General features: G+C 39.4%; 1 protein-coding gene across 1 annotated transcript; it reads left to right on the top strand.

Annotated features, from left to right (window-relative positions):
• The first annotated feature begins 51 nt into the window (after positions 1-51).
• DIPK2A (divergent protein kinase domain 2A) lies at positions 52-18,733 on the top strand. The gene is made up of 3 exons (XM_027740062.2): positions 52-825; positions 12,717-13,020; positions 15,712-18,733. Exons 1-3 carry the CDS (start codon positions 172-174, stop codon positions 16,041-16,043), a joined length of 1,290 nt encoding a protein of 429 aa, XP_027595863.1. The 5' UTR covers positions 52-171; the 3' UTR covers positions 16,044-18,733.
• Positions 18,734-25,964: the final 7,231 nt, after the last annotated feature.

The raw sequence follows: 25,964 nt of genomic DNA, 5'->3' as shown, positions 1-25,964 counted from the left end.
GCACCGCCCCCCCTCCCCTGCCCTCCCCCTCCCCGCCGGCCCCTCAGTAACTTGGCCGCCTTTTATCGGGCGGGCGGCGAGGCGGGGAGTTTATTGGAGCCGGAGCCGCGGCGCGGCCGGGGCGGGCAGCGAGCGCGGCGGAGGGCGGGGGGCCCGGCGCGGCCCGGGACGATGCTGCGGCTGGTGTCGCTGAAGTTGGGGCGGCTGTACCGCTACGTGAAGCTGGCGGTGCTGGGCAGCCTGGCGGCGGCGCTGGTGCTGAACACGCACTCGCTGCTGGCCTCGCTGCAGCGCAACGAGCTGTCGGAGCGGCGCTTCCTGCAGCTCAATAAGTGCCCGGCCTGCTGGGGCACCAGCTGGTGCCGCAAGTTCCTGAACGGGCAGCTGCGGCTGGAGAGCTGGGGCCGCCTGCGCCTGCTGGACTTCTTCAACGTGAAGAACGTGTACTTCGCGCGGTACGGGGAGCCCCGCGAGGGCTCCCGCCGCGTCGTGCTGAAGCGCCTGGGCTCGGCGCAGGAGCTCGCCGACATCGACACCAAGATCTGCCGCCGCGCCACCGGCAGGGGCCGCTGCGACCTGCTGCAGGCACTGCCCGCCACCGAGTTCGCCAGCCTGAACGGCGACGTGCGGCTGCTCACCCCCGGCGCCGTGGAGGGCTGGTCCGACCTGGTGCACTGCCCCTCGCAGCGCCTGCTCGACCGCCTGGTGCGCCGCTACGCCGAGACCAAGGACTCGGGCAGCTTCCTGCTGCGCAACCTGAAGGACTCGGAGCGCATGCAGCTCCTCATCACCCTCGCCTTCAACCCCGAGCCGCTGGTGCTGCAGGTAAGCGCGGCGGGCAGGGCCCGGGTGGGCGCTCCCCGGGTCGGCGGGACCCTCGCGGGGAGCTCCGGCCCAGCCGCGGCCCCTCCTGCCGTGTCTGCGGGCGAGGGGCCGAACACGCCGGAGCGCGGGGGCCCCGCTGGGGCTTCGCGAAGGTACCGGCGGGGCGGGCTGAGCGGAGGGGCTGCGGTTCCTCCCTCCGGGCAGGAGGCCTTTCTCTGGCTCATTCAGCCCCATCGGCTCTCTCCCTTTCTTTCTCCCTCAAAGAGAAAGTGTTTTCCCGATGTGCCTTCCTCCTCAGGGCAGTAACTCTGTCCCCATCCTTTGTGCCTGCCCGTGCCGTCGGGTACCAGCGGCAGCCGCGGTCCCGCAGGAACACGGCGGGGCAGAGCCGTGGGCTGATGCTCTGCTGCACTTATGCTTTTCCTGCAGCTCAGTGTCAGCGTCTCCCACGATAAATATATTCCTACGCAGCTATAGGTGTCCGTCATTAATTTCTTAGTTTGATAGATAGCGGGTAGAGTCTTTACTGCGATGCTGTTGTGGTATACTTGTTAGGAACTGAGTCATTTGCTACGTCGTGTTCCTAATAGGAACTTAATATAGTTACTCCCGGTAAAAATTAGAAATAGGTATTTGTAGCCTGAAAATAGGGCGACAAATAAATGAACAGTGTTCCCTTTTCAGCAGTTACGTATTTTGTGCTCTTTAGTTGGGAGGATTGGTTATGTGCACAGACTTGAAATTTGTGCTTAAAGCAAAATTTTTACGTAAAAAATTCGTAGGGAACTTTTACTTTGTGGCACCACCGAGTTGCTGCTATTGCATATCTATTTAGGTGGGGGGGTTTGCATTTTGACTCTGAATGCTATCGATGGAACTCCCAAGTGTGCCTTCAGTATGTAGGTTTGGACTTGGAATTGTTTTGTCTAACTACTGAACTGTCCTTGCCTTTGTCCAATGTATAATTAGAAAATACTTGCAAATACGTTTGAAAACATGACTTCATGATTACTGTTATTAACATCTGTTTCTCTAGTGAGAGGCCAAGAAATGCTTAAAAAGCAGTGCTGCAGGCTTTACCCTCCAGCAAGTTCACGTACTAATTTCTAGAAGATGCATTTATGAACCTAAGTAGAAATATGGTTTTGGGTGGCATGCCTTCTGCCCTTCAGTCTCTCCAAGTACAGCTCTTCAGTTTTGTTTTCAGAGCAAGTTTGCAGTTTGCTTCTCGGCAGACTTTAGGGTACAGTGTGTCTCTTCCATTTTGCCGAGAAGTTGCTCCTGAGCACGGTTAGGAAAGAAGCTTGACATAAGTAAGAAAATAAAAACTGCTTTGCTTTGCTGAGTGTATTTGGAAATTCTTTGAGAATTCATTTGTTTTGGCTGCATTTCATACAACTTAAATTTCTGGTTTTGAACACTGGTTCCAACAAACTGAGCCCAGACCTGCAGGGCCAGAAAACAGCTCTGTATTTCTTCATAATTCACAGGGGCAACGTGTTGTTTACAGACAAAGGGTATGGCACACTTGCAGCATTTACTGTTACGGGCTGGATCAAAGGCAGTGGGCAGCACTGGTTAAGAGCCTTGATTCTTGTCAGCTTTTTGATGAGCTGTAGATGAGTCCTGATACTGTCAAACATCTGTTGAAGAGAAGAAAATCTTTGGTCATGAACTTAACCAGCGCTTTGCTTGCCATTTAGCAAAGGTGCTGCTGAGAGCAGAGCAGGTCGAGTTGGTGGGAAGAGAGGCAGCCTTTACCAGTGCAGAGTGGGGTAGTGTTGTCTGTCACCTCTTAACAGATCAAAAGTGTTCTACAGAATCTAGTAAATTTTGATGAATAGGCGTATCTTGGAAAATATTTCTGGGGATCTTCAGGCCACCTTTGTGTGCTGAAACACTCTCAGTGTGTTCTCCAAAAGAGTTGTAATTCAGTTGGAAATGGGTACTCGAGGTTGGAATACCCTCCCTGAGTTGGGAATGAAATATCTTAAATATATGAATCTAAATGAATGAACTCTTCCTGTTCCATAGCACTCCAGGCTCAGCCTCCACCTGAGAAACATGTAAGAAATGGGTAATTCTGTGTTATGCATCTCTTGCAACAACATGATGCAAGGCACTCCCAGAGGTGAAGTTACTTTCTAGAACTGATAAACTGACTACCAAGAAGGTTGTTTGTATTTATACATAACATATATAAATGTTTTATGGTGTAGTTTCTGCAGTATTGATGAAGGCAGTTATTGCTATGGGAATGAGGCTTGTAGGCTTGTTCTAAAAATCAGCTGCTTCCAAGAAAGGAAACCTGCATGATGTCATGTGAAGAATCAGATTTTAATTTAAAATAAATAAATCGATTAATAAATTGAGGCATTTAACTGATGCTGTCCTTTTGTCACTGGAAGGCACAAGGAAAAATATTGCTTCTTTTTTCCCTGAGCTTTTTATGGAACACTACAGTGACTGCTCGAACGCTGTTATTTGTAACAGTTTTGGTTTAGAAGTGGAGATAATGTCAAAACTCTCCGTGTTCAGTGCATTCATGTTCTGTGTTGTTTAATTGTGTTATAGGAGCAGCCAAATGTAAATAGACACTGAATTTAAAGCTTGATCTTTCATTTGTAATAGAAAATCCACTGTAGTCATCTACTAGAGATAGTAATTTGTGGATTATAAAACTTTTCATCAGAGATGGGAGTTTTAGTTTGAAGCCTGTTTGGAGTATGGATTGTTCCTAAACTGGTATTGCTTATGAGCTGTTGTCACAACTGACTTATGGCTTCTGCTGTAGGAATTTTTCAGGTGGGGCTTTAACCCATAGCATGATACTACTGTTCAGGGATCCATATCAAAAGTATAAAACTCACAGTAATCCTAACTCAGTATTTGTGTTTTTTATAACTTTCTTGTTAACATTCTTTGTCCACATTTGTTAAACGGTTGTGTAGACGTACTCAGGGAAGAATTCAGCCCCTTTTTCCATTTTACTTCATTAAGCAAATGAAAAGACAGTTGCAGTATTGCTCAGTACAGTTTATGTATTATTTGGGGTATTAAAATATTAATTTTACTTTTGTAGAATCTTCTAAACTAGTCACTATTTAAATCCTCTCACATTTTTCATCTGAATTCGGGTTCGAATGCGAGAACATATATGCTTAAGGTTTGATTTGTGATAGGTTTGAGTTTTTTCCTGTGTCTTTCCAATAGTTATTTTCTGCAATAAAGGTGAATACTTTTTAATAAAATAAGGTCAGATATGTAATCAAACTCTGCTACACCTACACCAGTATTTCGTATAAGCGTTAACACCTTATTCAGACAAAAGCAACAACAAAACTTGCTGCTGTTTCCTTCAACTCATTCAATGGAAAACAGTATTTTAAATAGGAATCACCTGGAGAACAGGATCTGTACGTGGTATCTGATTTGAAACTGAATATGATGACTGTGTGTATCAAACACTTGCAAAGATAGGTTGGCGAAAGTTGCCTTGGGAAGGAGTAACAAAATTTAAAAAATGGATTGGATTAGACTGAGTGCAGTGTGACTGTTGACTCTTTGAAGAATTCATAGAGCCAGTGTGGGTGTAAGTAGATTGATCTTCGTCGTGTGATTTGTTATAAACCACCCAGCTTCTAATTTGTCTTGTCAAGTAGCTGTAGTGGAGAAACTTTCTTCATTGTTTTAAACGGTGATATCTGTTTAAGTAGTGGATGTTATTCAGCTTTATGAAGTAACATTGTTAATTTTTATCTTCATGGACAAGTAGGAACATAAACTTCCTGTTAAGAGAAAGAATCAAAACGTGTGCTGCCTATTGCTAATTTCTGTAGAAGCTAAGATTGTTGTGCAGTCTTTGACTCTTACAGAAATTGTTCTCTAGACATACCTCTTATTTGTCATAGAGCTCCTGCACTGATCTCTGTGAGCCTCCAGATGTCCTGTTTAGAGCCACCGTGGCTGTTTCTTACAATTTTTGAGCTGCTGTTGCTGTGCTGCAGTAGCTGCCGTGCAGTGAGCCATGGTGTGCAACCACGCATTGTCCAACACATTTTGCCAGTGGCAGAGTTTTAAGCTTTGTACTTAAACACAAAAAAACAGCAATGCCCTAAATCCAGGGTAAAGCAGAGAATTCCTTGTTCTGGGAGTTGGGGGAACTACAATGTAAGTCACGACTGCTGAAGTAAGAAATTGGTTCTGTGTTTTTCAGTAAAGTGACTGTATATCTCCTAAAAACTCATGGTTAGCTGAAAAGAGAGGTTACATCTGTCTTGGCAAAACTGAAACATAGGTTCTATAAATTGTTGTGGCAAAAGTGCACCTAGAGCTGGTCTTGCAACACTCAGTCTTGCCTTTGTGCTGGCCATGGTGTTGGTGTACAAGATTGCCAGGTGCCCTATGGAAATGTTGGTGTGTTTGCTTTGCTTTCAGAGTGTTGTGGTTTAGCCCCATCCAGCAGCTCAGCCACTTGCTCCTTCCCCTCACAGTGGGATGGGGAGAGAACTGGAGAGCGAAAGTGAGAACCTGTGGGTTGAGATGAAGACAGTTTTTAATAAGTAAAGCAAAGGCTGTGAGCACAAGCAAAGCCAAACAGGGGATTCATTCACCACTGCCATGGGCAGGCAGGTGCTCAGCCATCCCCAGGCTCCCTCACACTCAGTGGTGACTTGGGAAGACAAACACCATCACTCTGGATGTCCACCCTTCCTCCTCCTTCCCCCAGCTTCATATGCTGAGCATGACACCATATGGAATGGAATATCCCCGGGGTCACTTGGGGTAACCTGTCCTGGCTGTGCCCCCTTCCAGCTTCTCATGCACCCCCATGCTCTTCCCTAGTGGGATGAGGAGAGAAAAGACCTTGGCTCTGTGTAATCACTGCTCAGAGATAACTGAAACATCCCTGAATTACCAATGTTGTTTTCAGCACAAATCCAAAACACAGCCCCATACCAGTTACTGTGCAAAAGGTTAACTTAATCTCTGTCAAAACCAGCACAAAAAGCAAACTTAAAATTGGCACAAATACTTTGCTATTAAAATAAAATACTTGCACGTACTGAAGATTTTTTTCAGACTGTAAAAGGTATCTGTCAATTAAATCCAGAGTGCATTAAGGCAACTTTGTCTAGAGCTGTAGCTTTTAACAACCTCTTTAAATGGAGATTCTTCAAAGAATGATGGTGAACATTTGTATCTTGTATGTAAATTACAAGTCTCAAGGACTTTTATTTTTTTGACTCTTAAGAAAAATGCCGAAAGCTATGTTCCAAATAGCAGTATTTCTGTGTTTTTAATAGATTGTGTAAATCATGGCCCCTCCTTCAGATATGATTTTAGCTTTCTGAATGCTTAAGCTTAATGACTTTATTCTTCTCACGACTTCTGATCATTCTTATTCCTTGTGGGGGGAAAAAGCAAAACAAAACAAATGAAGCCAAACAGCTGTATCTCTATTCCCAGTATAATTACTCTGCATGAACAGTCTGTTGCCGCATAACCTAAAATTCTTCTGGTTTCTCTTCATGTCATCAGTGGGCTTTCTGTTTGGCTTTGTGACGGGAAGAACAATAATTGACATCTGGTAAACATATATTAAAACATTAACTGTGATCAGTTTGAAACAATTTCTTGCAGTGAATTCACTCAAAGTAGCAATTTAGCCAAATGTTCCACAGAATCTTTTTGCTGATCCATACATAGCTCAGTAAGAAGTAAATGGGCAAATGTTCTTGCTTGGGATTTCTCTTTTCTATTTTTTATCATACACGCTGTTCTAGTCATAGGTTATTTTCTGTAGTTCTATTCCAAATACATTGGTACAACGTAGAATGTCAATTCAGTTTTAATATTTGGTACCTTTTAAACTTTCTTTATTACTCAATTTAGTGTTTCTGATCCATAATTCTGTTGCCAAATACCAAGAAGTGGATTAAAGACAGCTATTTGCACTTCCTGACATGTCCTTGAGTGGACTTGTATTAAAGTCCTGGCTCATACAGATATTGGTGTTTTGATATACTGAATTTCCATTGTGCATGTTTTTAAAAGAAACACATTTTTTTTCTTGGTTGAGTTAAAATTGAGTGGCCTTGTGTTACAAGAATATTCCACTAATTTTGTTGTATTGAAAACTGAAGAATCATTTTTTACAGTGACATGACTACATATATTAGGCCAGAGCTGGCTCATACTTGTCATGTTTACTATGTTGTATTTAATTATGGTCCTTAAATTATCAAAACTATTTTCATCCTTTTCTGGTGAAACTTTCCTAGAGTGAAGACATGGAAGTGAAGCATAGGGGATATTTAAAATGGTCTATATGTATTATGATGAATGCCTGTCTGAATTTAGAGGCTTCTGGGAAATCACTATACAGACTTAAATAAAAGTTCTCCTGAGAAATTGTAACTTGTGCAGTTTTCAGTAGCACAAAAAAAGATTTTTACCCCACGTTTGAAACCTTGTAAAAACAGTGTTGTTCTGGTGACTGATGTATAGAGGGACTTGTGTTTTACCTCCCTGAATTAAGTAATTGAAGCTTTATTTTAGTCTCAAATTTTGCAAAGTAATTTTCAAAAATAAGAGTAGGTCATCTCTGCTTGGAGTCCTTTATAGTGATATATTCCAGTCTCATAACTCAGAAATAAATACACAGTGATAATTTTCATCTCTTGCAAATTTAATCTGAACAAAGTTTTATGAACTACAAACTAATTTGAACAGGTAACAACCAGTAATGACATTAAATTTGCTTTGCTATGGTTCTCAAGTTTAATCACTATCTATTAATTTTTTTGGAAAAATGGCATACTTCTGCTGACATTGTGAGTTGTAACTTTTACAGTTCAAGTGCTCAACTTAATAACCGAGCAACTTCTAATTCTGAGTATTTAGAGTTTGTTGCATATTTTTTTCCTATACTGTGTCAATTAAGCCTGGTATGTACCTCTTGTTGGCATGAATTGTATGTAGTAAGTGGTTGAAATGTAATCAAAGTGAACAAAAGTCAATTGAATGAGAGAAGCATCATTTCAATGGGAACACTAATATTTGGAGTACCAATGAAATCACCTCTTCACTCTGTGTGTGTAGGCTATATATGTATAACTTCTGTGGGAGTTCGAGGTAAATGTCAAATGGTTTGGCATATAGTTGAGGACTAAATGGTTTTCATTATATTCACTAGCATTCAGAAATACACTTGAACGCATATTTTCCAGAATGTGGATCATCTCCAGACAAAAGGCGGTGTCTTCATTCAGACTGTGCTTTTTAACCTTCTTTGCTCTGAAAAGCATTGTTGTAAAATCTGCTCTCCAGCTCTTTGTGGTTCTAGAGCGTTACCTGTTAGCCTTGCTGACTCAGACAAGTGCTCCTTTTGTTTACACTGCAGTACTCAACAGTACTCTGAGAGAAACTAATTTTCCTTTTAAGGAAGAGCATGTTATTTAAATTCTCCTTGCCAAGCCAGTTCGTGCCTGGGCAAACACAGTTTAGTAGGATGATTTTAGTGAAGGTGTCACGGAGAGTATAATTTTGCCATGAAGTTCTTCAGGGTCATAAGGAGCAAAGTCCCCACTCTGTTTTGCATGTGTTTTTTAAATTTCATTATGTGTGAGGTGTAGCTCTTTGTTTGGATGGGGTTTGTGTTGTTTTTTTTCCTTCTGAGCTGGAACTTTATGCAGGCATTGCAAGTGACATGTGGCATCCTCTGGAATAGCTTCAAAAATAAAAGAATGTTTTTTAATGGTACAGTGGAACAATAGCTCAAAGATGTCAGTTGTTGCTTCAATTGCTTTGGCTTTTTTTGGTCTTGATTATTAGGATGAATTATATCTGATTATGATAAACTAATATTCTTTTAAGTGTTTCATTCAAGGGGGATTTATGTTATTGCAGAATTCAATAGGCCTTATCAGCTTCAAGCTGGTGAGTCTTCACTGCCTGATCTAACTCACAGCTCTGAACAAGAACCACTGGCAGATTTGTGTATCTTCTCAGGTTTAGACAGATGGAAGTGAGGAAGACAAATGCACTGACAGTGTGTTTTATGCTTCAGTGAAGTGATAAATTCGCTCTATTAATTCTTAATATTTATTCTGAGACTACACTGTGTTTGTTTTAAAAACATAAATGCAGTATTATTCTTTCAGGAACAACATGCCCTTTGTCCATCTGACAGGGTTTATTTAGGATTTTAAGTCTAACTTAGAGAGATATCTTGAAGCTACATTAATTAGGGCAACTAAAATGTTTTGTGGATGTGTCACTGGGAATGGAGGTAAGTTTTTTTGTCATCTTTAATGTTTTCCATCTTTCTGTTAGATTATACATATTTCTCTGAATAGAGAAAGATAATTTTAATGAGGGGAAACTTACTAACCTACCTATTTGTAGTTTTTTATATGCATTGTTTTATTTTTAAACACTTTTAAAAGTTTGTCTGCGATTTTCATGGCATTTGTATGTGTTCACAGATAAAATGTGAGCGTGGGTGTATCAGAATCAGATTCTTTTGTCAGACAGCTGTTTCTGCTTTTGAACAAGAGCTTAGTTTTTATCTTAATTCTCAAATGCACATTTTTAAGTCTTCCAATAGCATATTAAAGTACAAAATGATCTAATTAAAAATTTATACTACTAATAATTTGAGAATTAAAACCTAAAATAATGTTATGCATTGCTCCACAGAAATCACATTTTTGGCAGTACTGTACTAAGCTTTTTTTTTTCTAAATGCAGATTGTTCATGGAAAACATGTTTATTAACCATAAAAATTAGTGTCATATCTTACTGGCCTTCAAAGTTTTAATACATGAAGAAAAAAAATCTTCATGTTAGTGGCAGTTCCCTCTTAAAAAGCTGCTTTCAAAATAGAATAGTATACAAAGTTACAAATCGCTGCTTGCAAAGACAAGAGATCTGCACTTCAATTAATATTCTTGTCAAATTCACCAAGTGAATATAAAAACTGCTGAATGAGGCACTTGCACATATTTTTATCCCCTTCTTCGGCTACTGACTTGGGTAATGAAGTGTAGATGTGGCTGTTACATGCCAGTTGGAAGGGGGCCAAGGCAGAGATGTTGTTTGTACATGTGCAGATGTTGGCAGGATTCCCTGCACTCCTGTTGTCAAAAGATCTTTTTATTTCCACCGTGTTATAAATATATCTGTGTTACAGCGTGGCATGCAGATACTGTGCTGGTGGTAGGAAGGGTGTTCACTTCTGAATAAACCTAACTGCTCCTAGCATTTCTTGTGTGAAATGAATTTCAATGCACACAGAGCAGGGAGCATAATAGATGTGTTTTGAAGATCAGTGACTAACACTGTACTTTGAAAATCACTTTAAGCCATTACATAAATCCCTGCTGCTGCTGGAAAGGAAAACTCTTAGCTCCTTCCTTCTGCACCTGTCTGTTCAGGCCTTCTCCCTTGCTTTTACCAGTACAGTCCTAGCATGATGTGGTGATGTGATGAGATGGATCAGGCTACTGATCCAAGAGAACACCAGCCCAGCCAGTACCAGCTGCCTTGCTTTCCAAATGATATGAAGGAAGGGATGGAAGTGAGTGTGCTTGGCTTGGGAGAGATGGACACCTCTGCTTCCAGTGGTAGCATGTCCTTTGCCAGCTTCAACTGTTTGGGGTTGAATTTGTGGGTGGAAATGGAGGCAAAGTCATAGGCAGGGCAGGATTGGTGTATAGAAAAGGAGAAGGGTGGAAAAGAAAAGGAGTGGGGTGGTCCAAAGTCAAACAAAAATATTTAGACATCATTGAATTGAATGCTGATAAAATGGAGCAATATGAAAATGTTATGCACAGTTGGTGAAATCAGCTAAACCTGTGTTTATCAGACAATGTAATCAGGTAAATTTTCTCCAGTATAAGATATGAGTTTATATGATGTGGGTAAAGTAGTTGGAGTTTGTTCCTTTGTAAATAATTAATTTCATTTGATGGACAATGGCCATTTGCTTCTTGTTTTGTTTTGGTCCAGAACTGAATACAGTGGGGATATGTGTACTTGAAATATCACTTTCGTAATGTTTATTGATGCCACAGCCAAATAAGGAACACCGAGTTAGCACATACTTCAGTTGTTGGAAGGTTATTTTGCTAAGCACAAAACAAGCAAAAAAAAACCCCCAAAGCTCCCTCCATCAAATCCAACTTCATAAATTGCCCTGAAGCTTGCAGGTAAACAGACCTGGAGATGGGATAATGTTGTCCCTCTTGCAGAGTAGATTCAGTTGGTGGAGAGAGATTTAGTTCTGCTCAGTTATATGGGATCACAGCTTGAAAATGTCGTACTGGTGTCAAACTTGTCAAATTAGTTGTGTATTATCAGGACTTATCATGACCTGATTTGCTTATATAGGTAGATCAGGTGACAAAAATAGAGTTGAAGTTCAGACATGTAGGGACCCCAAAAATTTTGAACCTATTCTGTTATTAATATGGCTCTGATGTCCTTTTGACCAACCAAGAAAGGTTCTTCTTTGCAATGGTAAACATGGCTACTTACCCAGAAATTGTCTTCGACGTTTTTCCACCTGAGAGCAGCTTAATGGCTTTTGCCATAAACATGTCAACTATATATGCTAATCGTGATTTTAATTTAACGTGTACAAGACAAGGTTTGTTATGTTAGGCACTTCTTCCCTGACTGGTCTTGTAGTTCAGATCTGTTCTCCAAGTGTCTCTTTTCCCAATAAACCATAAATGTTTTCTGCCACTGTGGGGTTCAGGAGGTTCTGTTCATCCTGAAACCCGCCATGCTGTTCAACCCAAGTGTGGTAAAACCTTTGCTGCATCGTTGTTGAAGAACTGATGTGAGTTGTCAGGTGACACCATAGCAAGGTAGCGCACCAGGAAGGGGCATGTGCACAGTCGTATCTCCTGTTAGTTAGAATTGGGGTATGTCATATTCTTAGAGTGCTAACTTCTATGAATTTGGGGCTTCTTAAATGAGTATTTTTGTGGTTTCTTCCTGATGCAGTTTCCTATTCACTCTTCCTCCACAGCTGGGAGGGTACCTTTTCAATGCTTGTCTGTTCCTATTGAAGTCTTAGGGCACATTCAGCACAACTGAAGTAGGAAAAATGTACTGGTGTGTTGTGGGTTGTTTTGTAATGTTTGGAGTATGTTATTACTCTTCAGTCTCTTGTGTTAACTTCCAAGAAAGCTACTCTTGAAGACAGATTTTACTTTTGATAAAAATGTTATGTGTCTGTGTGTGATAAGCACACAGAGTATGTATGTGACAATTAATCAAGAGGTAGACTGCTAAGAAACATAAGATACCCTAAGTTTGCTTTTGTATCTTAATCCTTCTGTAATCCTTTCTGTGAGAGATCTTAAGTGAGAAGATCCTTAAAGGAGTCCAGTTAACTGGGAAAAATGGAAGGGGCGATGTTGGAGAGAAGGAGGTGGCACTTTGTAAAGTTTTTTTCCTTTAGGTTATTAAAAGAATTAGTTTTTATTAAAAATATCAAATGCAAAGTTACTTTGGTGGGAAGCATACTTGCATTACTACAACAAATGTGTAATAAAACACCAAGAGATAGAGATGGTTGGTGGAATTGTGTATGTGAATCTATATGTGTGTGTATGTATAGTATATGGAAAGCTAGATATGGGTCATATGTTGTTTCAGGTCCTCCAACTCTTTCCGTTTATTAGTCCAGCAGGACCTCTTGCTCACATAAATATATTTTGTGTTGTTTTTGTTTTCCCTTCAAAACTTAGAAGCATATGGAATATAGTGTGGATGGATATTTACAGGTTTCTGATCTAAATTTTATTGGAAAGCCTTTAAAAGTGTCTAAACTGTTTTGTATTAATTGAATCTTTAAAATATTTTTGAAATACAGAGTTTTCCATCTGACGAGGGCTGGCCATTCGCAAAGTACTTGGGAGCATGTGGAAGGATGGTGGCTGTCAATTACGTTGGAGAAGAGCTGTGGAGTTACTTTAATGCACCATGGGAGAAACGAGTGGATCTGGCCTGGCAATTGATGGAAATAGCTGAGCAGCTGACAAATAATGACTTTGAATTTGCACTCTACCTCCTTGATGTCAGCTTTGACAACTTTGCAGTTGGACCAAGAGATGGGAAAGTTATCATTGTAGATGCAGAAAACGTTCTGGTAGCAGACAAAAGGTTAATCAGACAAAGTAAGTGTCTTCTTTCACTGCCCTCACCCCACGTGTCTCACTTCTGCCTCTGCAAGTGCAATATTTAATGTGTGCGTAGTTGCTGAATGCCTATTTTGTTGGCTTTACAACTAGACTACTAATTAACAGATTAATTAGCTTTCTTCTGGAAAGCTGTTTTCTTTTTCTTCTTTTTCTGCTTTCTTTTTCAATTAGACTACTAATTAACTTGACCAATATGTCACTTTCATGAGGTGTTGAGCATACCTGGACACGATTTACATATACTTTTAAACTCTGTAAACCTGCATAAATGGAGAGGTGGGGGTGGGAGGAGAGAGTTGTGGGCACTGGATGTGTTTGTACAGATGGATGGACAGACAGACAGGTAAGCTGCCTGGCTTAGCTAAGGTAGACAGTTCCTTCTGTCTTTTCCAGACATCTGTGTAAGGATGGAAGGCTTGGCATTCTATTGTCTGTGAATGACAAGGCAGTGTTAGTGCCTTAGTTCCACAACCTGCCTTGGGTTCGGCTGTTCCAGTTGGTGCTCTGTAATAATGGAACTGAAGGAATGGGTAATTTTAGTGCTGTTTCCAAATGGGAATAGAGAAAATTCATTCATCTTTCTGTCAACTGTAAAAGCTCAAAGCAGTGGCAGCGGGAGAGATGTTTGACAAAGTGGCATTACATAGGTTTATATTACTTTTGAGCTTATAAGGAAAATGTGACAGACGTAAGGGCTGGAGACACTGAGCATGAAACCCTGGGTTCTGCAGGAGACACTGAGCATGAAACCCTGGGTTCTGCAGGAGACACTGAGCATGAAACCCTGGGTTCTGCAGGAGACACTGAGCATGAAACCCTGGGTTCTGCAGAGGTTCATGGCAACAGGCCAAGTGATTCCAGTCTGCCTTGGGTGAATGGATTTTTTTTTTAAGCTTTGTGTATAAACTTCATACGTTGTGCTGCAGAATTAACTTTAAGACTGTTTTTCTATCCACATGCTTTTCTACAAGGAAGTGTGATTTGGGGTTGTTTGGTTCTTTTTTTTAATTAGATTTATTATATATCCTCAAGGACCTTAGATTAAAACTACCTGAGCCTACCAAGAAAACCTTTTAATGTATTGGATATTCAGTACATTTACTTTAGAACTTTCTTCTCTTTTCTTTTTTTTTCGTTTTCCACCCTCTTAAAATAGTATTGCTGACGACTTTGATTTTTGAAGCATGTTGGAATTGCTTAGTCACAAATATGACCGAATGAACTCTGAAGAAGCTGATGTGCATGTGGAATAGGAACAAGTAGCTTCTTGCAGAAGCTGAATGCTGGAAGTGTCACACTTACATCTGTTGTCTGTAGTCTCAGACTAATTTGGCTCTAACTAGGATTTTACTGCGTGATTTGTGATCTAACAATTAAGAACAGAGAAAACAAACGAGGACATGAGAAAGATCTTAGTCTTCGTATAAACTTGACATTTAATACCGATTTCATTAATCTTTCGGAAAGATTCATGGAACAGTCTCTGTCCACAGTGATTAATATGCCTGTTTAGATATTTAAATATGTACATTCTGTCCAGTTGCACTGTACAGTAATACTTAATATACTCTGTGTGGGATATCCTATTTGAGTTTGCTGAAGTCCTTTTTCCAATTTTCCTTTGGCTTTTTTTTCCACTTGGAATTTTTAGTTCATTTTACAAATTTTACATCATGTTTTTATAGCTTTAGCAGTCATCTTTCAGTCTGCTTTTTGGTTTTGGCTCTAGTGTGCCATGAGTGAGAAGAGCAATGGTCAGCTCAGAGACTACCAAGCACAGATTAATTTTATTTAGTACCTCACACTGCTAAGAGAGATCTGCAAAACTATGATACTCCATGATAAGGACCTCTTCTCAAAGTTGGCAGCAGCCTAGAAACTTAAGATGAAAGTTTTCTAAGAAAGTAGGGAGAGCTCAGGAGATCTCACACTTAGTATATGTATTATTACTGTATAAGGTACTGTACGTAAATCAGGTTTTAAGTTAAAGAAAGCTGTGACAAGGACACCAAATTTTGCTAACTTTTAATTATTTATTAAAGAACATGTATGTAAATGCCATTTGCTTTGCTGATTTTTTTTTTTCTTCAAAGATTCTAAATAATGCATCTACTTTTTTTGAGATGGACTTCTTGCTTACTACTATGTCTAAAGTAAATAGAAGATAAAGTTTCAGAAGTTTATGGCAATTACTATGCAATGTTTTTTTTAGTCTTTGTTAGACCACTTGCCAGCATTAGTTTCCAGGGCAACTGGAGAAACCAAATCTATGTTGCTAAAATAAATTATGTTGCTTGTTTGTTTTTCTCTCAACTTCGGTTGTGGATTGCTCTCTTATACTTGCTTATGCAACATTTTTTCCTCTGAGTATGTGTGAGTGTAGATTTCATGTGTTTTACTGTGCTGCTTTTTTTGCTTCCCTCTCTTTGCTATCTATTTTACTATCTTTCTTTCTTCCCCTAATTTTTTGTATTGCCAGGACCATTTCAGCAAAAGGATGTATCAAACTGTCAGATGCAGTTTTAGACTGGAACATTAAAGAGTTTGTCTAAACAAAGTTATAGTTTAAATATTAGCAGTTTGCTCTGTATTGAGCTTCTTATTGTATTCAGATACACATATGCTCTTTCCTCCTCTCATTTTTTTTTGTCTCCTTATATTTCACAGATAAACCTGAAAACTGGGACGTGTGGTATGAAAGCAAGTTTGATGACTGTGATAAAGAAGCTTGTCTGTCCTTCTCAAAGGAGATTCTTTGTGCTCGTGTCACTGTGGACCACAATTACTATGCTGTTTGTCAGAACCTTTTATCCAGACACGCCACGTGGCGTGGCACTTCGGGGGGGCTCCTGCACGACCCCCCAGCTGAAATTGCCAAAGAGGGGCGCCTGGAGGCCCTGCTGGACGAGTGTGCCAACCCAAAGAAGCGCTACGGCCGATTCCAGGCCGCCAAGGAACTGCGGGAATACCTTGCACAGCTCAGTAACAACGTCAGGTAGTCCACAGTGAAACTTTTTTGCAACACTGGCTAAAACACTATTGGGAAGACACACAGAAAATGAAGTTTTGGACTTGCGTGTTCAAAAGAGAGAATAAAAGAACGCCTAGTTTATCAGTTTTCTAAATACCGTAAAAATAGAATTTTATGGTGTTATAATGTTCCTTTGCAAACAGACAAGGTACTTACTGAATTAAAACTTGAGCTACAATTGACTGGTCTCCCTAACTGTTTAAAAGGGAGTAGGTCACAAAAGACTGTGATAGCTTAATTGACAGCTTGTGTGTCAAAGGGTACTTTACATAAAACTGCATTAGTGTCACAGTTTTGTGAAGCTGATGTTCTTACTTGGAAAGTCAAGTTAGACTGGTGGCCTGTTTTAAAGGCCCTTTTCCTGAAATCATTGTCTCATTTTTGTGTTTGTTTAAACACCTCGAAGTGGCATTTACATCCAGGTAAATCTAGCTTCTGCATTCTTTCAAATTGAACAGGCTTTCATGTTAATGCTGTGCAGAACATTCCTACTGTGAGTGCAGAATTCCCAAGTTTACTGTCTAATTTTAGGGGGTTTTACACTGTATTTTACTATACTTAGACTTGTGGTTTATTTCTTTAAAATCATCATAAACTCAAATGTCACTTGAACTAATATTCATTTAATGTCTTTTGTAGTTCTACCATTGGAAGTATCACTTAATGTAACTGTTGTACAAAACTTTCCCTTCATGCCAGGATATACCCAACTGTTTAGCAGGAAATCATGGTATGAGCAAACTCTTGTTTTTAACAGAGATAATTTGAGAGTGGGAGAAACACTACAATAAAAAGATCTGTATTAATTTAAATTGGGATAGAAGCTTGCCTAAAAATAAAAATTCACTAGTCTGGTGTAATTAAACATAAACCAAAGAAAATGGTTTTATTAGTTTCTAAACAAATGGTAAAGAAAAAAATGCTATATTGTAGTGAAGTTAATAATTTTTCAAAATTCAGATTTTGGAGGTCCTTGGTTACTCTCTGAAGATCTTGTAAAACTGTGCACTTACACTAGAAGAAAACTCTAATTTTAATAATAATGTCAAGAAAGTTAGCAGTTTGTTCTACATCATTTCCAATTCTGTTGAATACAGATATAATGGAGTTTACTGAATATTCATCTTTTGGTTTACCAATAAGCCGTACTCACTCTAGGTACCTTTTCTTGAACTAAGTTTGACTATTCCCAGTGCAGTTAAAACTGCACTTGTTGAGGTTTGTGTAAATATGGAGTTGTTCTCATAAATTACAGTTTTTATAAAAACCTCAGTTACTGCTACAAGAACTCACTTCAAAGCTTGCTCCTCAGTTTTTGGTTTTACCTTTTTTTTTTTTTTTTTTTTTCTTCAACTACTATGCTTCATTTTCCTGAAGTCTTATTCATACAAAGATACTCTTAGGAAATGTATGCATATTACTTCTTGTAATAGTAATGAAGGAAACTTATATTTCTTAAATGTGTGTATCAGACAATATTTTGTACAAGCTAAACTGAATTCGGAGCAAGGTAGTGTGCACTACTTTCAAGAGCAGAGTTAGGATGCCTCCTGTCCTGCATCAAAAAACTGATGGAACCTGTTGCTGCAAGTACAAGGTGAGGAAAATAGCAAACTCACTGACTAACCCTTCTTCCTCAAAGCTCAAAGTGGAGCCATACAGAGATGCAGAGTGCTTTTTCATTTCTTAAGTCACTGTATTTTCAGGCCATAGTATAATGGTGAACATGGTGATGGTGCTGAGTTGATGGTTGGACTTGATGATCTTAAAGGTCTTTTCCAACTTTAACGATTCTGTGATTAAGGATACTTTATAATTGGAGATTCTCACACTAAGTCATCATTACCTCTGTAGTCCTGATTTGCTCCCAATCCGTTGTCTTGTTTTCTGAAGCTGGAATGTCCAGTGCAGCTTTTAGTCTTAATTTTTCCCTTCATTTGAATAGTTTTATGTGCTTGTTCTGGCACAAGCTGTCAGAGGAGGTTCATGTTACTTTTCATCATAAAATCTTTTTAATTGAGGAAAATAGACTCACCCTCAGACTAGGTACTACTACCCTACCATAGAAGCCTTGACTTACCACTACAGTTGATTTTTAAACCTCTACCACATTTCCCAAGGAGCGAGTGGAGTACGATTGTTGGAGTTGTGAAAGGAACAAACACTGCCAGTTGTGGTCATTACTTAAGACAGTTATGTAACTGTAAGAATGTTCTGTTACATTTTGTTTGGGGTTTAGCTCCTCCAGAAATAAGTCACTAAAGCTGATTATAAAAGGAATTTGGAACTTTAAGAAACGAAACCAAACCAAAAAAATAAAGAAAAAAAACCCCAACAAGAAACCCACTACAACAAAAACACTACAGGGAAAACATTGTGGAGAGCAATAAATCTTGTTCCATTTGCACCTGTCAGATATTTATTGTACAATAACAGTTTATATTTTTAATCATTGCCCATTATTATTGATGAACATGGTGAAATATTTTTGAATGAGATGTTTGGGGTTTGTATGTGCATTAAAATTGTCCTTTTGTACTGTAAGTTACTGTTTGTTTGGAATATTTTATCAAAGCTGTCTCCCTGTGCCTTTATATTACAAGAAAGTTGTTTCTGCAACTTCTAATGATATTAATAAAGAATACTTTAAGAACCTCATCTCAGATATTTATTTTCAGATCAGTAAGTCCTTTAGGGTTGACTCAAGTCTAGGATGTGTTAAGACATACGTGGTTTTTGTAGTGTTCCAGAATTGTGCCATTGTCAGAAGTGACAGATAGCAACCTTTTTTTCCCCTCCTCTTTTCTAGCAGACTTTTTGATCCAAAGTATGAATGATCTGTCAGGAATCATGTACTGTACACTGCACTGGTGAGCTTTTGCTGGATGCAGAAGGGTCCTGTGGCTGCTGGATGTCTTTGCAGAGTGGGCAAGCGATGTCAGGGCAATGAAGGGACTGTCTTTTCCGCAGCAGAGAAGTCTGTTGTTGCCACTCTGGAAGTATGAGAAAGTACCTGTTTTGTGTGGTTGGAAATCTAGACAAATTTTAGGGGCATTAGTAATAAACATTGGTGGGGAATAGTGACTTGCATGTTCAGATCAGAGCAGGAAAGTTCTGACTTTGAAAGGAAAAATATCTAAGGCTGTTTTTTATATTTGGTGAGTTAACTCCAGTCTCTTGAGAACAGCACTGTGAAGGCAGAAACAGGCTGTTGAATACACAGCTTCTGTTCAGGAAGGAAGAGCTCTCTTTTAGGGGTGAGTATAAGTCAAACAAGTTTAATACACATCTTTCTATTCTGAACGTGATAATTTTGTATATGCTTAACTCTTAATACATATTCTATCTTTTGGTATTATCAATGGAGGCTTAGTATATGCATTTAATGTGTCCTTGATATAATGTCCTGTATCACTTTAAAGAAATGGCATTTATATTTTGAAAATATACTGCATTTTTATTTTGTTTTTTTTTTTTTTTTTTTTCTCCAAAAGTAGTTCTGAAACCCCTCAAAATAGTTGAGCAGCTGATTTCATTGCTGGCAACCATTAATACAGTTTAATTTTGACTTGAAAGTTCTCAGGTTCTTTGGTTTTCAGGCCAAGGTAGAAATGTGTGGTTTTCTGTGAAATGTAGCAGTTCTTAGTGGGCAGCTCTGTCACCTGGACCTTAATAGATACTTTTTCCTCACAAGAAAACTTAGTTTTCTTATATTGTGGGGATTTTTGGCAATTTCACATGTTAAAAAATTTGCTTACTGTGACAAATTAACATGCATTGTCCCTGTGGGAAGAAGGGCCTACAGAAAGATAATGACCAAAATTCTGTGGGGAAAAAAAATCGGAGGAATGTTGCTGGGGAATGGAATGTAGGGAATGAAGGGAAACTTACTGGCTTCAGTGCCTCACAGTAGAAAATTAGTATACCAATAATGGGCTTAATTTCAACTCTTGTATAATATAAGGAGCAGTTCTAATTGTTGATTTAGATACACTTACTTAAGAAACTATATGTTGAGATGGTTGAGCTTAGCACACTTGTGCTTGCTCTCCTAAGGGTAAATTCAGAGCTCTGGCAGAAAGCAGATGTGGTTGTCAACAACTTTTAAGAGTTGCTCTCTGTTATTGACACCCAGCACATGCTTAGTGAGTGAGTGGGGGATGTTTGTACAGTGAGTGCACAAAGTTACAGGAATATGGCAAAGCATACTTTGGGTCTTATTTTCTTGAAACTCATTTCCTGCTTATGTAGTTCTATTATGAATCAATATACTTCAAAAAAATCTCATTTAATTTGCTCACTGTTTTATAAAAGCAACACATGTGAACACCTGGCAACTGTCAATTTGTTTTACAGGAAGATGAGACTTGACAAAGGATGGGAAAACATGTTCCTTTCTCAGAACACCTCCTTACATTCTTTGCTTTAGATGCTCTTGATTGTGTTTATTTTTGTTGTTGGGGATGTTTTGTTTAAAAACTTCCTAGTTTACAGAGGAGCAGAACTTGACAGGGAGGATAAAACCAGTTTAACAGCTGTCCCTTCAGGTGTTTGCCTTCCCGTCCTTCTCAGCTGTACATACTGATACAGTTCTCTTTTGCAGATGCCATCAGCTACAATACTTTCCTAATTATTGTTCTAATTACTCTGAATCCTGTACTTTTTTTTCCCCAAAGATATTATAAAAATTTTCATATTAGAATTTCGTTAACAACTTTGTTAGAAGAGGTGGTATTTTGTCTCTGCCAAATAGTAAAATTATGAATACAGATGTTATTAAATTATGCTTCTCTTTGATCTTTGTATATCCTGTTTATTTTCAGTATAATTCAGCACTATCATACTATAAATAGACTGAATTTGCTTTCTGCTAACATTACCTTTTTTTCTTAATAATTAATTGGCTATTGAAATAGAAGTATTAGGGTCATCTCATTCACTGTTCCTTTCAGGAAGGTGGGATTTGGGAAAAAAAGAAACTGGCTAATGGAAGTGTGGTGGTGTTCACTGTTTGAAATGTGAAAACTGTGGAAATTCAGACCAGTACCTAGGGTTACATGGCATATACTTGCTCTGATGTGCACCTGCCCCAGAACCAAATATGTTACCAGAAACCTTTTTTATCACTTTTGTAGCAATTCTTTGCTTGTGAACACAGCTGTCTGAATTTATAAAGGTTTATCGTGTATATGACTGCATTATCCAGATACTTCAGCAGCACATACAGTGGGAAGGAAGCAAAACCTGAGGAAGTGGCTGTCCCCTGGGCATGGCCTCTCTTTCCCTGGCACTGCCATCTGCTCTGTCGGGGCTATGGCTGTCCTGCAGAGCTGTTCAGTGCAGGAGGAGCAGCTTAGAACTGGAGTATCAGTGCCAAAGCCTCTACATCTTCACTGTGTCCATGTCTGAGATCTGCTGCAGCCTAAGCTGGGACTTGACTCCTTGGCTGAACACCTTCAGTATGTTTATGCTCAATTACCAGATCAAATTTGCGTGTATCTGATAGGCCTTGGAAGACACTCAGTGTGCAACATGGGTAAGAGCTTCTGGCTTAGTTTTCTCTGCAAAGAACCTGGTTCACATACATCAACGCTGCTCTGCGACCAAATCAACACCTGGAAGTGGGGATAGGATTGAGAGATTAATTTCAAATCTGCCTTACTCCTCCCAATCATGGTTAATGTACACCCAGACTCTGATAGCTAAAGCTGTTCTTCACTAGGCAGAATGAGGATCCTGCATGGCCTGAGCTTCCCCTGAGTGAAGTTTATATATCATTTATCTATTAGTTTTTCCTGATGTCATAATCAAATTTTCTTTATATATGTATTTTATCAAATGTATATGCATGTATATACCTTATATTGCATTTGGCATAAGCTGCTATTGCAGAACTTGGATTGGACTTCAGGTTCTCAACTGCTGGTGTTTTACTCAATGGAAGTGTTTTCTTTGTGGGAAGTCTGACAACTTCATTTCCCTGCCTTCCCTGCGTGACTTTGTTCATCAGACCTGATGTCTTAAGGACCTAAAAGCCGATCTTAGAGTGGTGTTAGTCTGTAATGTGTTCTGTTATTTAGAACAAACTAATGATCCTCCTATTCTTACTTTAGGTTATTCTTAGGTAAGTTTTTTGTTTTCCACTGTGATCACTGAGCTTACATGTCACCACTGTATTTATATTTTGGTGCCTTACTGACAAGGAACTGTGGTTTCAGATTGTTCTGGTATCTACAACGGTGTTTATGTTGTCTTGATTTGGAATACTAGAGACTTTTGGATGTTTTGTCAGTAATGTAAGAGAGGGATTGCAGCTCTGGCTTTTAGATATCCAGTGATGCTCAACAGAGCCCATTGTAGGAATTCTGAAACATTCCCACAAGGACCACATCTCTTATCGTTCACTACATGCAGAATTGAGGCAACCTGTTTCTTTTGATGCCTGGATTTTTGAGGCATTAGAAACTGCAACCCATCTCCCTTAAGGCAAAAGCATTGGAAAAAGGAGAATATATATTCTTATAGATGATTTTATATTATATCTTTTTATTTATTCTGCATTATTCCATACTTGTCTGGAATTTATCTGAGTACATTTTGTGAGATGTATCTAATTATGCTGCCATTATAGTGTTAAAATCTTGCAGAAGTGACTTTTTAGCCATTTATATTAGTGCCTTTTAAGTAGAATTTTTTAATTTTAATGTGATGTATTTCCATAGAGAAGCAGTAATTGCAAGCATTTTTGCCAGGCGTAACCACATTTGTATATTTTGATTGTTCCTAGCTGCTTTTTTCTGTACTTGGGCTAACAACTGAAACACTGTACACTGAACTTTGGCTGCCCACCACAACCATCACTAGTATCACACTTGGATTTGCCCAGAAGGCACTTCTTTTTCTGTCTGTTACTGCTAAAATTGCTGTGTGGTATGGATACAAGTGCAGTTACACTTGAAGTAGTGTATGTTCTTGGTCTCTAGCACTGGTCTTTAGTAGTAGATTAGCAGAACTTCTCTATTATACAAACAAATAAACAAAATGCTGCATTGCTTAGGTACCAATACCTTAGCCACAGTATGAGGTATATTTGTGAATTGAATTCGTGAATTGAAAGTCCATGGGCCTGCCGGCAATATCTGCATTACAAGTTTCCGTAGACACATGGCCATCAATCTCACTTTTAGCAAATCTTAAAATATCAGACATTCATATGCTGGCTTATTCAGGGAGGTATCAGTTCACCAGCCTTAGACTGCAACCCAGCAGAACTCCAGAAATTAGAAATAGTGGTTTGAAGAACAAAGGAAAGAATGGTATCACTGCATGGAAGGATCAAGCACAACTTGGTAAGTACAGTATCATAAATTATGTTGAAATGTACCCAGTACACATTCTTTTCCCACTGAAAGAGAGAAATGCTGTGATTGGGATTTCTGTGGCTCAGCAGAAAAGGGGCATTGCAGGGGTTCAGGCACTGACCAGCAGTGGGACCTTGGCTCAGCAGCAGCAAGGCCTTCACCACCCGCCCGTGCTCCTGGCGGCTTCCTCGCTACTCTGGATTTACTGTATTCCTGTGAGATGCCAGAACTCCAACCATACTGGAGATGGTCTCTAAGCACTGAGCCATTCTGCTGATTAATCTGCTGTTGCTGTTCAGGCAATCCCTGGGGTGTGTTTTAGCTGTGACGGGTGGGTCACTGTCAGTCGGTGCTCACAGAGCTCACCTGTCACACGCCCCGGCAGCTACCGTGTCCTGTCACACTGGCGTGGTGGTCATGACAAGCAAACAGGTCAAGCATCAGAGTAAGGAAAGAAAAGAAATATGTGCACTGTACAAATGGAAAATCTTTTTTTTTTTTTCCCTCTTGTGATTGAGAAAACAGAGCAGATCTTTTAAAAAATATGCAGGATGAAATAATTTTTAAAAATACCAACTGCTAAGAGAGGGACATAGTTTGCATCCTGAAGATTTTTGCTGAGTACCTAAAAATTAATTACAAATTCTGAAAACTTTGTATTTTTTCTGATTAAGCCTAAATTAGACACAGAATAGCAGTCAGTGAATCGCAGGTAACAAACTTTTCATGGCTCAGACACATTAATCCAGATTGGTTCTTTCAGTACTGTTTGAATAATGTATATCGTATCCCTGCTGTACACTGCAGGGAATGTATGGCCTTAGAATTTTCTGCAGTATTTGTGTAAAAACCCTGAAACCAACTAACCAAACACCAGAAGGGCTGTTAGTTGGGATCCCTTTTAGCCTAGACCTGAGCACCTGAGCAATAACATGTGTGTGCAAGCACCTAAGAAAGTCACCAAGGTAAAGCACAGCAGTTCCTTAGTGATTCCACACTTCCACATGTGTCTGTCCTGAGACTAGAGAACTCTTTCCTAGTCACCCTATTATGGGCTCCTGCTTCAGGAGACTTGTATGACCTATGTCATCTTATATTGCTCTGTCTTACTTTTTTTTTTTTTTTTTGACCTCAGTGTTCTTTGAAAATGGGATCTACAGACCAAGGTGTCAATCTATATTAAAAAGATACCTGAATTTTAATTTGCATCTCCAACTACATAAGCTACTACAGGTGTGAAAGTGCCCTTCAGATTCAGTGATCTCTAACCTGAACTGTTTGGATAACAGATCAGTCACAGAGTGGGCAGGAAGACTCGAGCCGCATAAAAACTGCAATTAAATCAATTACCTATGACAATGTGTTCATCATCTTATTCAGGCATATTCATAATTCATAGTCTTTGGGGTAGAGAGTTTTTTCCACTATGTAAATGTTGTTAAAAATATTAAAATTTAATGTTCTTTGGCCAGTTCTAACTGGAATGAAATGTCAAGACATGTGGGAAACTGTACTCTGTGGGCCAAGTGAAGTGCCTTGAAGATGTGTGAAAAGGTAGGACTTTACTGACTGCAGAAGATATCTCTGAGACTGGCAAATCTACAAAAGACCTTTTGATAACTTATAATCAACATGCTATGGTTGTATTAAGAGTCTTTTGATGTAATACAGAACTGTGTGTTACAATAACTGTCTATTAAAAAGTCATTTCTAATGCAGTTTTAAATTAGTACTGAAAACATTTCTCAAGTAACTTCTTTTACAGCTTTGTGGTGGATTCCCTACAGACGGTGTATGTGGGGAAGAAGGTGCTGCGCAGTCCAAACATGGTACCTTAAATCCATCTGTTTCTATGATGTGCTCTGTCTCTATAAAAATGCTTGGGATAAATTGAAAGTGGCATTAGTAGTGTGGTAGGTGGGTGATAAATGGTTTCTAAGTGCATACAGTGATTTAGGAAGTATTGCAGTAAGCTGAACATAGCTGGTTAGGTTAGAGAAAGTGGGTTAATTAACAATATAGAAAAGCAATGGGTTTTAAGTTAAACTCTCACATCACATGCATTGCAGGAAGAGCAAACCATGTTTAAAATAACCCACATATTGGAAAGTCATCCAGAGAGAAGAGCTTTTGTTCCCATGAGCTACATGTGGTAATTTGCATGTGGTATACAATGGTATCAACACACTGAATTGCAGGAAGAGCAGGTACTGGGGGGGTCAGGATCTGTTTTAAAGATTTATTTGTGCTTAATATGTAGCAAAAAGAAAAGGAGTATAATTAGAAGACCATGAACCAGGATAAGAGTTTTTTTCTTCCAAAGAAGAGACAATGAGAGGAGGATGTTTGCCGAAATAGCACCTCAGTCCAGGCACCTGACAGATGTCCACAGAAGGAAGTCTGTTCAGCAGCCCATAATCATCGTGTTGTCCACATAAATGTTGATCTTTTGTTCTACTGATTTCCTTTTGGTAACTGTTTTCTGCTTTGCATTCAAGTGCCAGAATAAATTTGACTTATGCTTTTCT

This window comes from Pipra filicauda, unplaced genomic scaffold, assembly GCF_003945595.2.
Source record: "Pipra filicauda isolate LSUMZ 115617 unplaced genomic scaffold, ASM394559v2 scaffold126_size2276778_pilon, whole genome shotgun sequence".
In the NCBI taxonomy this organism is placed as follows: domain Eukaryota; kingdom Metazoa; phylum Chordata; class Aves; order Passeriformes; family Pipridae; genus Pipra; species Pipra filicauda.
This window is presented reverse-complemented; position numbering and strand designations above follow the sequence as displayed.

Coding starts and splice junctions, on each gene's coding strand:
- DIPK2A (XM_027740062.2), top strand. CDS start 172: ATGCTGCGGCTGGTGTCGCTGAAGTTGGGGCGGCTGTACCGCTACGTG. Junction 826..12,716: donor CCGAGCCGCTGGTGCTGCAG/GTAAGCGCGGCG, acceptor TTTGAAATACAG/AGTTTTCCATCTGACGAGGG. Junction 13,021..15,711: donor CAAAAGGTTAATCAGACAAA/GTAAGTGTCTTC, acceptor TATATTTCACAG/ATAAACCTGAAAACTGGGAC.